At 45.9% G+C, this 13,233-nt stretch overlaps 1 protein-coding gene and 1 long non-coding RNA gene across 2 annotated transcripts in view; one reads left to right on the top strand and one right to left on the bottom strand.

Moving 5' to 3' along the window:
• LOC149354396 (nose resistant to fluoxetine protein 6-like) overlaps positions 1-13,233 on the top strand; it is a 51,953-nt gene that overhangs the window by 14,311 nt on the left and 24,409 nt on the right. Inside the window, exons 3-6 of the mRNA XM_089583311.1 lie at positions 3,157-3,268; positions 7,233-7,317; positions 8,399-8,487; positions 10,826-11,005. Coding sequence (XP_089439437.1) covers positions 3,157-3,268; positions 7,233-7,317; positions 8,399-8,487; positions 10,826-11,005 — 466 coding nt within the window. The remainder of the gene's footprint in view (positions 1-3,156; positions 3,269-7,232; positions 7,318-8,398; positions 8,488-10,825; positions 11,006-13,233) is intronic.
• LOC149354397 (uncharacterized) lies at positions 4,758-6,407 on the bottom strand. The gene is made up of 2 exons (XR_016291318.1): positions 6,097-6,407; positions 4,758-4,898 (listed from the first exon to the last, which is right to left on the bottom strand). It is a non-coding gene; the product is annotated as an uncharacterized LOC149354397 (long non-coding RNA).

Genomic DNA, 13,233 nt, shown 5'->3' on the forward strand with positions numbered 1-13,233 from the left:
ATGAGAAAGCAAAAGGTGGTAAAAATGAGCAAATAAGAATAGTGGCCTTGCAGTCGCAGAAAACCTTCAAGCAACCACGTGCTCTAGGATACTGCCAACGAAGATTTTAATAAAACAAATGTCCTCATTACAAACTGCTCTGCGCCAAACACACAAATAGAAATAGCACCTCCGCTACCCGAGATTTCGTAAAGGGCTATGACATGTAACATACGACACTCATTTCTCTGATCTATCATAATAAAGCAATGACAAACGGCAGTACCCTATCCCCATAAAATCCACAAAACTCAATGTGTGCACAATCCTTTTCAGTTGAAATTTTCAGTGCTAAATTTGATGTCGGTAACGTAAATGTTCAAGGCAGCATTCACTTCACATTTGCAAAGGATAGGACGTTAGATTTCCAGCGCTCCCCAAACCTCAGAGGGATATAAAACATATATATTCTTCAAGTCACAGCCAAGTGCACGTTGAAAGTGGCGTTTCTTCCCCATGAACAAATTACTGTCATGCAATATCTCACTCACTACTATCACCGCAAACCACAATTAATCAGCCTAACTGAAGGTACGACGTTATTAACAAAATTCACTACGGAACATCCGCTTTCGTGATCATCCAAGTGATCACGACTACCAAGTGATCATCCGAAAGTCACCTCTGACACCTCCCACACAGACGATATAAGACACCTTTCTGGCTGACACAGGCACCCGGTACTAACTGCATACCAAAGAATCAAAGCGCCTGAAACATCCTACCGCTGCAATGTGATGCCAGCGGAGCAGCTATCAATTCGACGCTATTCTACGTAGCACCAGTTCTTAGCGTGGTGTGCGCTCTTCGTCATGGACCACACCGTCTTTCCGAAGGCAGCACTGTCAAAAAAGTGCGACTGAAACTTTGACTGGTATGGCAGAAACAAGCGCGAACACGTAGCCGACGAGAACGTAGCAAGAGAACAAAAATTCAGGGGGCCCTTTGTTGACCTAAAGTGCGGTGAGGCGAAAGCCTTTAGCTCGGTGTTGCTGCTTGTGTAACGTATGTGTAAAGATGTGCTAAGATATTAAGATGTTGATTAAGTACAGAATTGTTTGTGAATCTTAAGTGCTGGAGACACAGGAGGGCGTTTGCGAGGCATCCGTCTGACTCGACGCTTTTCTGCAAACACTCTCCAGCGTCCTAGACAAGGATAACTGCGTACGTGTTGGCAGGAAGTAGCGTAGCTATTAGCACGCTATGCAGCGGAACGAAAGGATGCTTGTTCGAATCCTATCGTGCACATATAGTTTTTTTTTCTGGTCTGACTAAAAAAAATCGAGACACCCCTGCTGACAACCTTCAGTCGACAGCGATGAGGCATTAAAGGTTTTCGCCTTAAAAATAAACCAAGCGCTTGAAATTGGCTCTTATAAAGCAGGAGCACCCACACGCAACGAAGTCACGAGCTGACGAGATAGCCCGCCAAGGCCGACAGTAGCCGGCAGCTAGCGGCAAGCAAGCCGTAGAATAGTAAAGGTGGATGGCATATGAGTCGCTGCGAGCTGCTGTGAGGGCAAGCGAACGTAATTATTTTTTTTTAAATAAAAAAAGCGGTGTACATTCCAAATAAATGTACACAACCAAAACATCTTTAAAACCAGTAATTATAGTGGTGTCTTAAATGCTAAAACACCGCAAATATATCAAGAATTCTTTTTCTCTTACTCGTGTCGTCCTCACCGACAGTTTTGTGCTCCAGTTCCACTCCTGAGTTGATGTCGCTGGTACTTTGTTCTAGACCGCTATCAAGCCCCGCCTTCGCGACCTAAGTCAGTCGACCTCGAGCAAGCTGCCAGTTTTCTATTACCAACCCTTGTAATATATATGACGGTAAAGGTGGATACTGACAAAAGAATTTTCACCCGCGATTCAGGCGTCCTGTGACGTCCCATTTCCTGTCCCCGCCTGCCCGTGGTCATGTTGGTAAACGTAGCACTAGGATGGCTAACAGCACGGCGAATGGGAATGTCACTGCCTAATGCGCTTATCACCGCCTGCTCTGACCTTCACCTTTGCTTGAGGCGATAATAGAATGGGGCATGCGCGGGGCCTTTCGGCTTGCTACGCTCACTAACATGACCAAGCAGCGACCTCACGGAATGGAAGCGAGACGTCACGTGACCATAAATCCGCAGACAAAAATCTGTCCGTGGCCCATCGTTGCCCCATCCCCAAGACGGCGGAAACTCTCAACAAAATACAGGTTTTGAGGCCACAAAGGCTATTTGCAATGTTAAATATCCCAGATATCTAGCGCTTCTAATTTCCTAACGGGAGATCATCAACGAGGAGTAGAGGTGATTAGGGCTCAGCCGCCGTTAATTTTTTTGAATGAAAAAATTTAGTTTCGTGAAGAAATTGAAAACTTTCTTACAATAAGTTTTTTTTTGTTTATGCGTCAGATGAAACATGAACAATACAGCTACCGTCACTTTTTAGCGGATGCTGGGAACTCACAGTGCGGCACTTCCACTTGGAAGTCTGTACTGGCCATGCGGCAGGCATTTATTGAACAATAAATCACTTTTTAGAACGCAGACGCACAGCTACAGCACGTTGACAAAAAATTTGTTCAATGACAAATTTAAAACACTAATCAGAAGCCACGTATGCCATGATGGTTGAAGATTTACATAGTTTTGGCGTTCTCTAGCTGCTTTGCAACATATTAATACGGTCCAATAGCTCCCAACAACTGCACGGAAGCTTGAGGTACTTTACCGTACTCTTCATTACGTTGTGAGCGCTACCGCATGGCCGCCAAAGTAAAATTCCTTTCGTAGGCGACATCCTCTTGCCTCTTCGTTTCTTTTGAGATGAAGATTTCGGGTGGAGCTCAGAGCGTCGCATAATTTCATAATATATTTGCCGGTTTTCATGACAGCAGCCTTGAAGCAGCCAAAGCCTGTGATTTTGTGCATACCTGGGCAAAATAACTGTGAGGAGAAAGCGCACATGACGTAACGTAACAAGTCACTGTGTGAATTTTGTTCTGCATGCATGAAGGATCATAGTTCAGTTGCGCGAGAGAGCCATGCAACAGAGTGCGCTTTCTGCCGCGGCTCTGGTTGAACAACGTTATGTTCATCCCTTTCCCCTTTAATATTTCAGCTAAAGAAGTTCAAGAATCATTTCTACGATTCGAGATTTCCAACATTTCGGCTCGGAATCTGCACCATCAGCTACTGCAACGAACAAGAACTACAGGAGCTGATCAATGCGGGTATGTGTGCCTTGAGTACAGAAAATAACTCAGGAGTCAAAAAAAAAGGAGTGAAAAACTGCTACTGATGATCCTTGTTCTGAGGTTTTGCTGTCAATGTAAGATTAACAGACAAACTGTGCTGACTCGGATCCTACAGATACTACACAAGAAAGATCATTATACTGGAGTGACACCAGTGGCTCCGAACTCGAATTGACCGGTGAACGTTAGAAGGGGAGTAGAAACGAGCATTAAGACCATTTGGTGGCTCATTTCGGTGCGCCCGTCTGGTACGAAGTGGTGAAACGTTTTATGATCGCTGTCTTGCTGTGTTGCTAGTTCCTCGTGCAGTGAAATAACTCAGGGAAGCAGCTGCCAGTGGCAAACATCAAGCACCGCAACAGCATCAAAAGCATTGGCTTTTCGCTAGTTCCTAAGAGCTTAATGTACTACGCCTAGCCATGTCTCCTTGCGTAGCTTTTGAGTAAGGGATTGCTCGGCATATAAAAAAAAACAAAATACCTATAATTGAGCCACAAGCCAAGGCAGGATGTTTTACGACAGTAAAGATTAAATTGTTTAAAGGGAAGCAGAAGCCTCGTTAGCTCATTTTTGCAGCTCCTGGAGAGAAAAAAAAATGAGTTAAGGTCGCGATTTTCATCAATTCGAAATAACAGCCCGGTGGCCGATTTCTAGAAAACGATACTGATACTGACATTCGCATAAGAGATGGCGAACAGCCTAAGTCATTGGAAATAATAGGAGCGTATTATGTCTGCCGTTCCTTACTTCCGAATGCTTTAGCATGATGAAATAATTATCTTCACGTCGCAAAATGAACTTTGTGCACAGCGTGTGCATGAATTGAATGGAAACATAAAAAGCAGCCATACTTTCACTCGTGTCGATGGATTACAGCTGTCTCTTCTGATTCTTCTCATGCAACGAATGCGATGCTTTCTTTGTGCGTAACATATTTTATCAGGAAGCAAAGTAAAGGTACGAACAGACTAGCGGCAAAACGTGCGGCATGCCGCTGGCGGCGCCACCCCAGCCGCGAAAGGGGCGGCCACACTCGGCGGCAAAGAGCATGCGGGTAAGCGCCGCCGCGCAAAGCTGCCTTCGTGCCAAACCGGTCGAGGTCCGTGATTCTGCAGGAGCGCGCGTGGCATCGCCGCCATAGAGAAAGATATTGGTAAAGAGCGGACACTCCCACAGGGCCCAGCGGCCCATTTGACTGCAGCGCACCAAGCGGGCGGAGTCTCATAACATCCGGTTTCGGTTTCAACGCGCGTAGTTTGAAATGCTGCATGCGCTGCGCCTCGCTGCCTGAGACGACTTCCGGTTCCGGTTTCAGGAGCGCGTGGTTTGAATGTTAGCATACGCCGCGCCCCGCTGCGCCGTTGGCAGCGTATAATTAAATAGATTTCGAGTGCTTTTGACCAGCCATGAACGCAGCTGCATCACAGCCTTTGCCAAATATTAGCACTCCACAAAAGACACCAGGTTTTGAGTGAAATGAGAACATTTATTTTGTGCAACATAAACAAAGCCGTGGGATGCGGAAGATGGTTCCTGGCCTCCTGCTCAAGGTGATCCTGTTGCGGCACCACGGCACACAGCAGGTGTTGCCGACGGGTGGCATCACCTGAAAAATTCGCAAGTATGGTCACTCTCAGTCACCTTATATTGTAACTCTGTAAACAGTGAAAAGGTGCGAAAGCGGCGAGGGAACAAAATTACGAGCGGAGTAAACATGTTTTTGCGAAACTCGCGTGCTGAACGTCGTTGCGCAAAGTACAATACACATACCGTACTACACGGCAGATACCAATCAGCTTTTTGCAAGCATTTCTACATTCCCCGACGTTATTGTCTACCTTCTAAAACCTAGGTGGACAGCAGAGTACGCGGTTTGTTCGAGAATATTTCGTACAAAGACGGCCACAACACGGACTACGAACCAGAAGTACACAATGTGTTAGGAGCACTGAGAAACACACGGGTGCAACGTATGTTTTAAGAAGCATAGAAAATTAAACTATCGCCGCAACAGTTCCTGGTTTTCAAGCTCTTTAGAGTTCAGAAAGCCCGACGCGTTGCCTTTTTTTGCCGGTTTTCAAAAGCGCATCCCTGTGTTGTCAATGCACGGGCGAAATGTGCGTTTCCACGAGCGCAGATAACGGACTCTTTCACACGTACTACATACATACATACGTACTACAAGAGTAAGGTTTTTGAGCTTTTCGTGCGTCATCTTTTTTTTCCACCAGTCTTGAAAACTACGGTCCCGTACTTGCTGCGCGGGAACGGTCGTCTTCGCCGTTCGCCCACTTTCAAAAAAGTACATTTTAACCTTACACCGACAAATGTCACCCATAAGAAGTTACATATTGTCGGGGCCATTCAAAAACGTGACGTCCCGAGAAAGCGCGAAACCAAACAAAACTAACCGCTAGGCACAGCGCGTCGGGCCACAGGCCGTGGGCAGGTTTTTTTTTTTGTTTCTACGCACGGACCGGCGAGGCTGCACCTCCCGCCGCTCCCGCCACGGCGTAGCATGACACAGCGTGCGCGCGCCCTTCACAACTGCGCCGGCGTACTAAGCTAGAGTGCTCGAAATGCAGCGTAATTTTGCATAAAGTGCTTGAAATGTAGCGTACTTTTGCAAAAACAAAACATTCCTTCCTTGACGTTGTCACAAACTGCAAGAATGCCGTGAACAACAGCCGGCTGGCCACAGAGCGAGCGCGCCGCTTCACGAACTGCAGACAGGCAACGGCGGCCGGCGCGGCCGCCTAAATTGCATGCAATACAGCGTACTTCCACAAATAAACATTTCTCACCTTGCCGCCGTCATAAACAGGAGGAGTTCTGCGTCGAAGGGCAAGAGAGACGAAAAAAATTGCGGTCTGCCCGCACGAACAAATACGCCGCACGCTTTCACGCGCACAACACAGGCCCCACGATGCTCCGTTGTCTGCCACTCGGATGGGTCTGAGCCGCCGCGCCGGCTACCCGCCCGCGCGCGCGCGCGCGTTTAGAGACTGGTGGCGCCATCCTGGAGTTGGAAGATTATCTAGTGGAGGAGGAGGATTGCGCGTCATTTCCTGGGGCCAGATTTCGCCGAGTGTCCGCTCTTTACCAATATCTTTCTCTATGTCGCCGCCGCCGCTGGCATGTAACTTCAGTAGGAGCCAAGAGGTGGCGACACAGACGCTCCCCACGTGACAAAGCCGGGAGCCCCTCATTGGTCTCCCCCATGGAGGAAGGAAAACTTTCCTTCCTCCATGGGTCTCCCCGCTCCGCGGCACGCGGCAAGCCGCCGAAAATGGCTCCTCGACCCATTCGCTGCGCGGCAGATCAACCCGCCTCCGCGGCAGGTTTCGTGGCAAGCGGCTTGCCGCCGGCGGCGTGCCGCGCGCGTTTTGCCGCCAGTGTGTCCGTACCTTCAGACAAATCAAGGCGTCCTAAAATAAAACACAAGGCAATGTTCTGTACAATTTCGCAGCACGTAAAGATGTGCCATGATACATCACAGACTCGCTGATCAATTTCAGCCACAACGCTGACAAGCTTTTTTTACAAAGATAAGTGCTGAAAAGGTGTTTTTCAGATAAGTCTTGTGTTTATTCAGTAGAGATTTTCTGAATGTTCCAGTTTTACTTTCTGATCCTGATGTAATTGAACTTTAACTTATACGCAACTTGTTTGCGGCAATGCTCTCCTCTCGTGCCCAGAAATTTTCCTTCGTTGTTCCTAAATGAAGTGCTTATTACCAGTGCTGAAGCCGGAATACTGAACTAATTTTTTTTCCTAGATGCGGAGTGTTTTTGAAATTTTGAATCAAAATTTGAATACCTACGAAAGCATTGACTGAAATTTCATGCCGTGATTAACAATTTCTGCGTGCAATTCCAGACGCCCTGCGAAAATGCGATGATATACCACTGAATGTTGATCATCTTTTCACCTCCCACAGTATTTCCGCCAGTTGTGGACCTGAAGGTTACAAACTGCATCACAAACGAGTTTCCTCGCCCGACCACGGGACAGATCGTTATCATGTGAGTTCCGTAGCCAGTAACTTCGAAAGAACAACCTAATAGGACATTAAAACTGGTTGCGGACGTTTGGACGCATACTTGCACCAGTAGTTTTCTTGAATCATGTTTTCTAAGTTGTAGACGTTGCCGAACCATAGGAACAGTTTTTGTGAGAAATAATATGCATTCGAGGATGATATAAAAGGAGTATCATCTAAGACTTTGCGCGATTTTTAAAAATACGTTTTGAGTAAGAAGAGCGCTTTTTTCGGCATACTACTATGGGCGGTGCAGTACATCACAATATAGCTAAGACGTGGGCCTAATTAAAACTGTATAGTTAGCTATTTAACGATTGCTGTGAGGCTACTTAATTATTGAGGCACGTAGCCCACCGGAAGTAATATCCATGTCAGTATTGGGAACTTCGAACATGCGGTTGCCCTCGGAGCTGTGGCCAAACAAATTATACCTTCCTCGCACCAAAATGCATGCGCTTTCGAGAAGCTTGCAGGCAAAGGAACCTCCCCAGTGCACGTGACTTGTCAAAATAGCTGAAATTGGTTGGGCCACAGGGCCAAGGATAACCGCGTTTTCGAAAATCTAAAAGCTGATATGCATGATTTTGCTTATGGTGTGCTACAAGCCTCTCGAGCTTAACAGTAAAAGTTAAAAAGATAACTATTCAATATTAGTTAACCAACCGGCTAATTAGAACGTTCCAGCTTATTCTCATGTACTACACCGCTAACAATGCTGAGCCTAAATGAGCGCTGTCCTAACTCGAAAAGGTTTTTTTTAATTGTGTGAAGATTGAGGAGAAACATCCTGTATATTGGTCTACCTGTCTAAGCCACTGAAAAAAATGATGAAATAATGATTACTAAAACTTGCCGTGCGTAAGAATGCTTCGTGGTTTAGTAGCTAATCAGTGTTCATTATCATAACCGCCCGCCAAAAGAGAACCGCTCATTTGCAGGCGGCAGTTGCATAAGAGATTTTCTGTGAATATCGCATCTACCTTCCTGCTTCTTTTGCTCAGTAAACCTCCAGGGAGTGTTACAACCTCATGCTTTATCCTTTTCTTTCTTTTTACCCGCAGCGCTTTCCTTGCTACACTTGCTTTCCTGGTCATCCTTGGGACCGGATTAGATATTTATACAGAGAAGAAAGCTCCCAAGTGTCGACAGAGTAAGTACATGGAGCCGCACGTTCTCCACGCTTATTTCAACTGCATATCAACGAATTTCTCTAGGAACACGCATTCGGGTATTCTTTGGGGTAATAGCAAAGCTTCTCTTCATATCTAGCTCGCTAATTCTACTCATTTAGCCAGTTTAATTCTCTGACGTTACCCATAGGGACATTCTGGTCCTGCACAAATTGTGTGCAATGCTAAACGTTTCATGGCGCGTACCCAGAACTTGACGCAATGAAAGCGTCTACGCAGAACGGAAGTGACTTTAGGAGTTAGCAGCGAATACAAAGCATGAAGTTTAAATGCTAACATGCAATAAACAACAAAAGAATTAATTTAAGGACTTTTTTGTTCCACCACGTGAGCTATGTACTCAAGAGTATCAAAACATCAACATTTTTATCCGTGAGCCTAATGAACAGGACCAAGTCCAGCTTTCTTGGACATCGCTTTTAACTGTAAGGCAGCTGTGTAATATTGTGTGATACTGTTATTTATGTATTGATCGGAATGGTTTAAACTTCCGATGCGTAGCAAAATCTTGTTCTTAAAGTTTTTCCAGCGCTCGCGCCAAACAGTTAAGACTACCATAGAAAGCCAATGAGGTGCGTTTAAAACAGTAAATAGCAGAAAACTACAAGAGTCGCGATGGAAGATCTTCGGACACATTGATTGTCATGGTGCAGTCTTACGATATCTGAAAACACTGTGTTCATGAACAACTTCTTTTTGAGCAAATGGGCTTGTCTAGAATTTATAGGTGTGACGCTACGCTCCGAATAATGTCCAGGAAGTACGGGAACGGGCAAAGGTAAAGTACTTAGTGCGAGCGAGTAGTAGGAGTAGTTAGTACGAGTGCGAGTAGTAAAGTGCGAGAGCATCGCAAAGCTGCGTGTTGCACATGCGTGGTGCACATGCACGGGTGTTGCCGGATGGTTGCCTAATCGCGTTCTCAGAACTGCTGCATGATGCTTTATCAGTACGCAGTTGTACACCGTAAAAGACTCTAAGGAATTGACTGCAACGTTAAGAACGCAATGAAAAAAAAGAGCAGTGGTCAGGTACAGGAGTAAAAAACACGTTATACACCACTCTTCCGAATTAGTGGCGAACATTGTCGTATTAATACCAAAGAGTTCGAGAGCAGCCGTTAGCAGCGCGCAACTACACGTCATTATTCGTAGCCTAACTAAGCTGAGGATCTCCTATTTGAAATCGAACTGCATTATCATGGGATGAAACCCACAGTCGCGTACAGGTTTGCAAAGTGTAGTTATACAGCGGTGGCATCAATGCTGTAGCGATAACCAGCAACTACTGCAATGCAGTCTTCTGTCGAACAATGTACGATGGAACACTACGCACGCACGCGCACGCACACGCACGCGCACACGCACGCGCACACGCACGCGCACACGCACGCGCACACGCACACACGCACTCACGCACTCACGCACACGCACTCACTCCCACGCACACACACAGACACACGCGCGCGCGCGCAGGCACGCGCAATAAAACGCAAGCGATAAGGTACTTGGTATGTTAAGTGTTTCAGACAAGACCGCTGCCAATTTTAAAAATAGGTTTTTGAGGTATGAAGGTGGCTTTTGTCGTACAATAGCACTTACATTAGCGGACATCTGCAAGCATGTCAATAATGTTAACTAGTTGGCCGCTTAACTAATTTCTGATAATTGACTTTTAACTGCTACAGTTATACACCTGGTCGCAGTTAGAGATTTGCAGCCGGTCGTTAGTACTAGCAATATAATGTTTCGCAATTTTGAAAACACGATTACCCTCGGTGCGATGTGGCTCGACAAAATTTGCCTATTTCAACCAGTTACGTGCACTGGAGGGGTTGTTTTGCCTGCATGCTTTTCAAAAGCTCATCTATTTTGGCACGATGTATCCAAAATATGTTGGGTCACAGCGCAGAGGTTAATCACAGTTTCGAAATTTTAATCTTGTATGGCTGTTAGTAACGCCCGTCGACAGATATTTAATTCCAACCGATTGCCTAGCTGTGATAGTGAAAAAGTTAATTATCAAAAATTAGTTAACAGACTGACTAGCTAACTTTATTCACCTCTTTTGTGATGTGCCCCGACGCTGGCATTATGCGACCGCAGAGCCATCTTGATACCTCAAAAAGCCTATTTGTTAAAATTAGTGGCGAGCTTTTCTGAAATACCTGTGAGATACCGTTGTTGCATTTCACCGCCTCACGTTTAACTGAAGTATACCGTGCCAACTAGCCTAGCAATACGTGCTGCTTAGGTTTTAGTACTGATAGTTACCACTGGATTCACTGCCCTCCCACAACAGGTGTCCTGGTCCGACTGGCGCTATGCTTCTCGCTGTTGGCGAACACGCGCTCAATGCTGAGCATCTCAAAGGACAAGAGCTCGGATGCGCACAGGTTCCAGTTCCTGCATGGACTTCGTTTCCTCAGCATCGTCTGGATCGTTCTCGGCCACTGCTACGGAACGCCTTCAGAGATATTTTGTGAGTACTCTGTCAGTACACGTGGGGGAAACAATGCCCTCTTTCAATCACAGCCTCCTCGTGCTTCGTTAATCAACATAAGCATACTTGGTGTGCACTTCGTCGAGAACGCTTTTTTATTTACGCTGAAATAATCCGATTACTACAAAGAATTAAATGCGAATAAATGGGAGTGCACGAACGCGGCATCACGCCATGAAAAGAGCGAAGACGCAGAAAAGGCCAATCTAAAGAGGTATAACGTAACGTCCTACTGTGCTGAAAGAAGGCGCATGCGAAGTTATGTTTGGTTAGGTTGCAGGGTTAGGTTGCATGTACGAAGGTTGCTAAATTCGAAAGGTAATTTAGTGAAAAGTCTAAAGCAGCCGGCACTGAATACACCGCCCTTTGTTTGGCTCTCGGGTAGGTAGTACTGTAATTAAAGATTACAGCCACTTGCCTGAATGGTACGATGCATGAGTATGCATGAGTATAGACCATTGTGTTTATACTATTGGAGGGCTACATGGACTGCTTTATGGTCTGACAAATTCGCAGAAACGTAGTTGAGCGTTCCGAGTGCGTTATTCTCCAGTTCGTCTTCAGTCAGACCTGCCAACGATTGCGGCTCTGGCCTTCCGCATACGTGCAGCGTTCTGAACATGACGAAGAAGGTGACTGATGTGTCGCATCATCGCTGCAGGCGTAATCATAACGGCGGTAGCCGCGATTGCACCGGCACTCAAGGCGTTAGGCCGTTGAGTCATTTCAGAATGTTTGCTTGAGAGGAGTTCCAAGGCGATTCAGGACGTCTTCTTGCGACCGCATGCCCCGCCTGATAACGACAAAGTTAGCGCGAGGTTGGACGTACGGGCTGTCTGCACGCTGTAACAGAGGAAACTAGGCGGCCGCGGGAAGTGTTAATTACCTCAGTGAACAACGGGCATTCAAGCTTTAGCGTGGAGTACTATTTTTAATCCTTTCTTAATTGACCCCGTTTAAAGTATCTCTTTTAGGTGGTCGTATAAACTATCCTCGGCTCCATTTCTTCCATTTTCCCACTTTCTGAGAACAATACGGGTACTCCTCCGATTGCAATAACTATTGTCGAAGCCAATATTCAAGCTGTCAGCCGTAAAAAAAACTAACAGAGATATCATACAGAATGAGGAGAAACACACACTAAATAAAACGAATGCTGGAAGCGCTGTACGGTTCGTGCGTTTAAGGGCGTGCTCACGAGAAAGCGCTCCATTCATTCGTCACCGCATTATGGCCGGTATCAGCGGACACGGTTATACTGATGTACCTCGCCCTCTACCCACAATCACGTGACCCTAGGGAGCACTATAAAGTCGATCATTGTTAGAAAAAACGAGAGATGACATCAGGTCGCCCTCCCTAGCGCCTCAATGCGTCTCCCAAGGGGCCGGCTTGTCAAGCGATAAGTCTGAACTAACTGCTTGATGACATCCGATTTTGCCCACCAGAGAAAATTCTACTCGAAAGGCCCCATTCATCCTGCTCTAAACAATTCCCACCTGAACAGCTTTACTGCTTCACAGAAAAAAATGTGCTTACCTATTAAATACTCCTTCATGACAATTTAAAAACTTATTTTAAGCCAAAATTCATCTCAGCTGACTATCAAAGCAAACACTTTGTACTCCAATCCGAAATTTACCCTGCGAACTGTATACTGTGTGCGGGCTATAGAGACCGGAAAATATGGTACCTGGAAGTACCAGCTGCCGCAAACCTTCAGTAGAATTTCAATTATGAGAGCAGCTGCATGATATGTCCACTACACACGTCCGAACCCTCTGAAATATCGAGCAAGCTCCAAAAAATGGCTCATACTGCGTCATCACGCATTGCCTTCAAGGTTACACTTTCGAAACATAATCATGCGTGCAGCTCAGCAGGTAACATTTGCAGCGCATTTTATGCGTAGTCTGCTGCATTTCTGAAGGAAGTTCTGCTTTTGACGCTATACCTGTTCTAAGATTCTTGAAAATCTGGGCCAACTGGCAGGTTGTAAGTACTCTTTAGTTAAAGATAAGTGTTCCGATTTTAATAATGCAGGAAGCACAAAGCAACGTGATGAGCGAATGATGTCAAAAGCACACTGTAATTAGTGACTTCTTTCTAGTATGGCGTAGAGGTAAACACACAACAAAGCTATTTTTGAACAATTAAATAGCATGCGATGGCGCAATTAAACCGTGATGAAATCCGTTCTGAATGTG

The sequence above is a fragment of the Amblyomma mixtum genome, chromosome 3, assembly GCF_055824585.1.
Source record: "Amblyomma mixtum isolate Tamu chromosome 3, ASM5582458v1, whole genome shotgun sequence".
Taxonomy (NCBI): Eukaryota; Metazoa; Arthropoda; class Arachnida; order Ixodida; family Ixodidae; genus Amblyomma; species Amblyomma mixtum.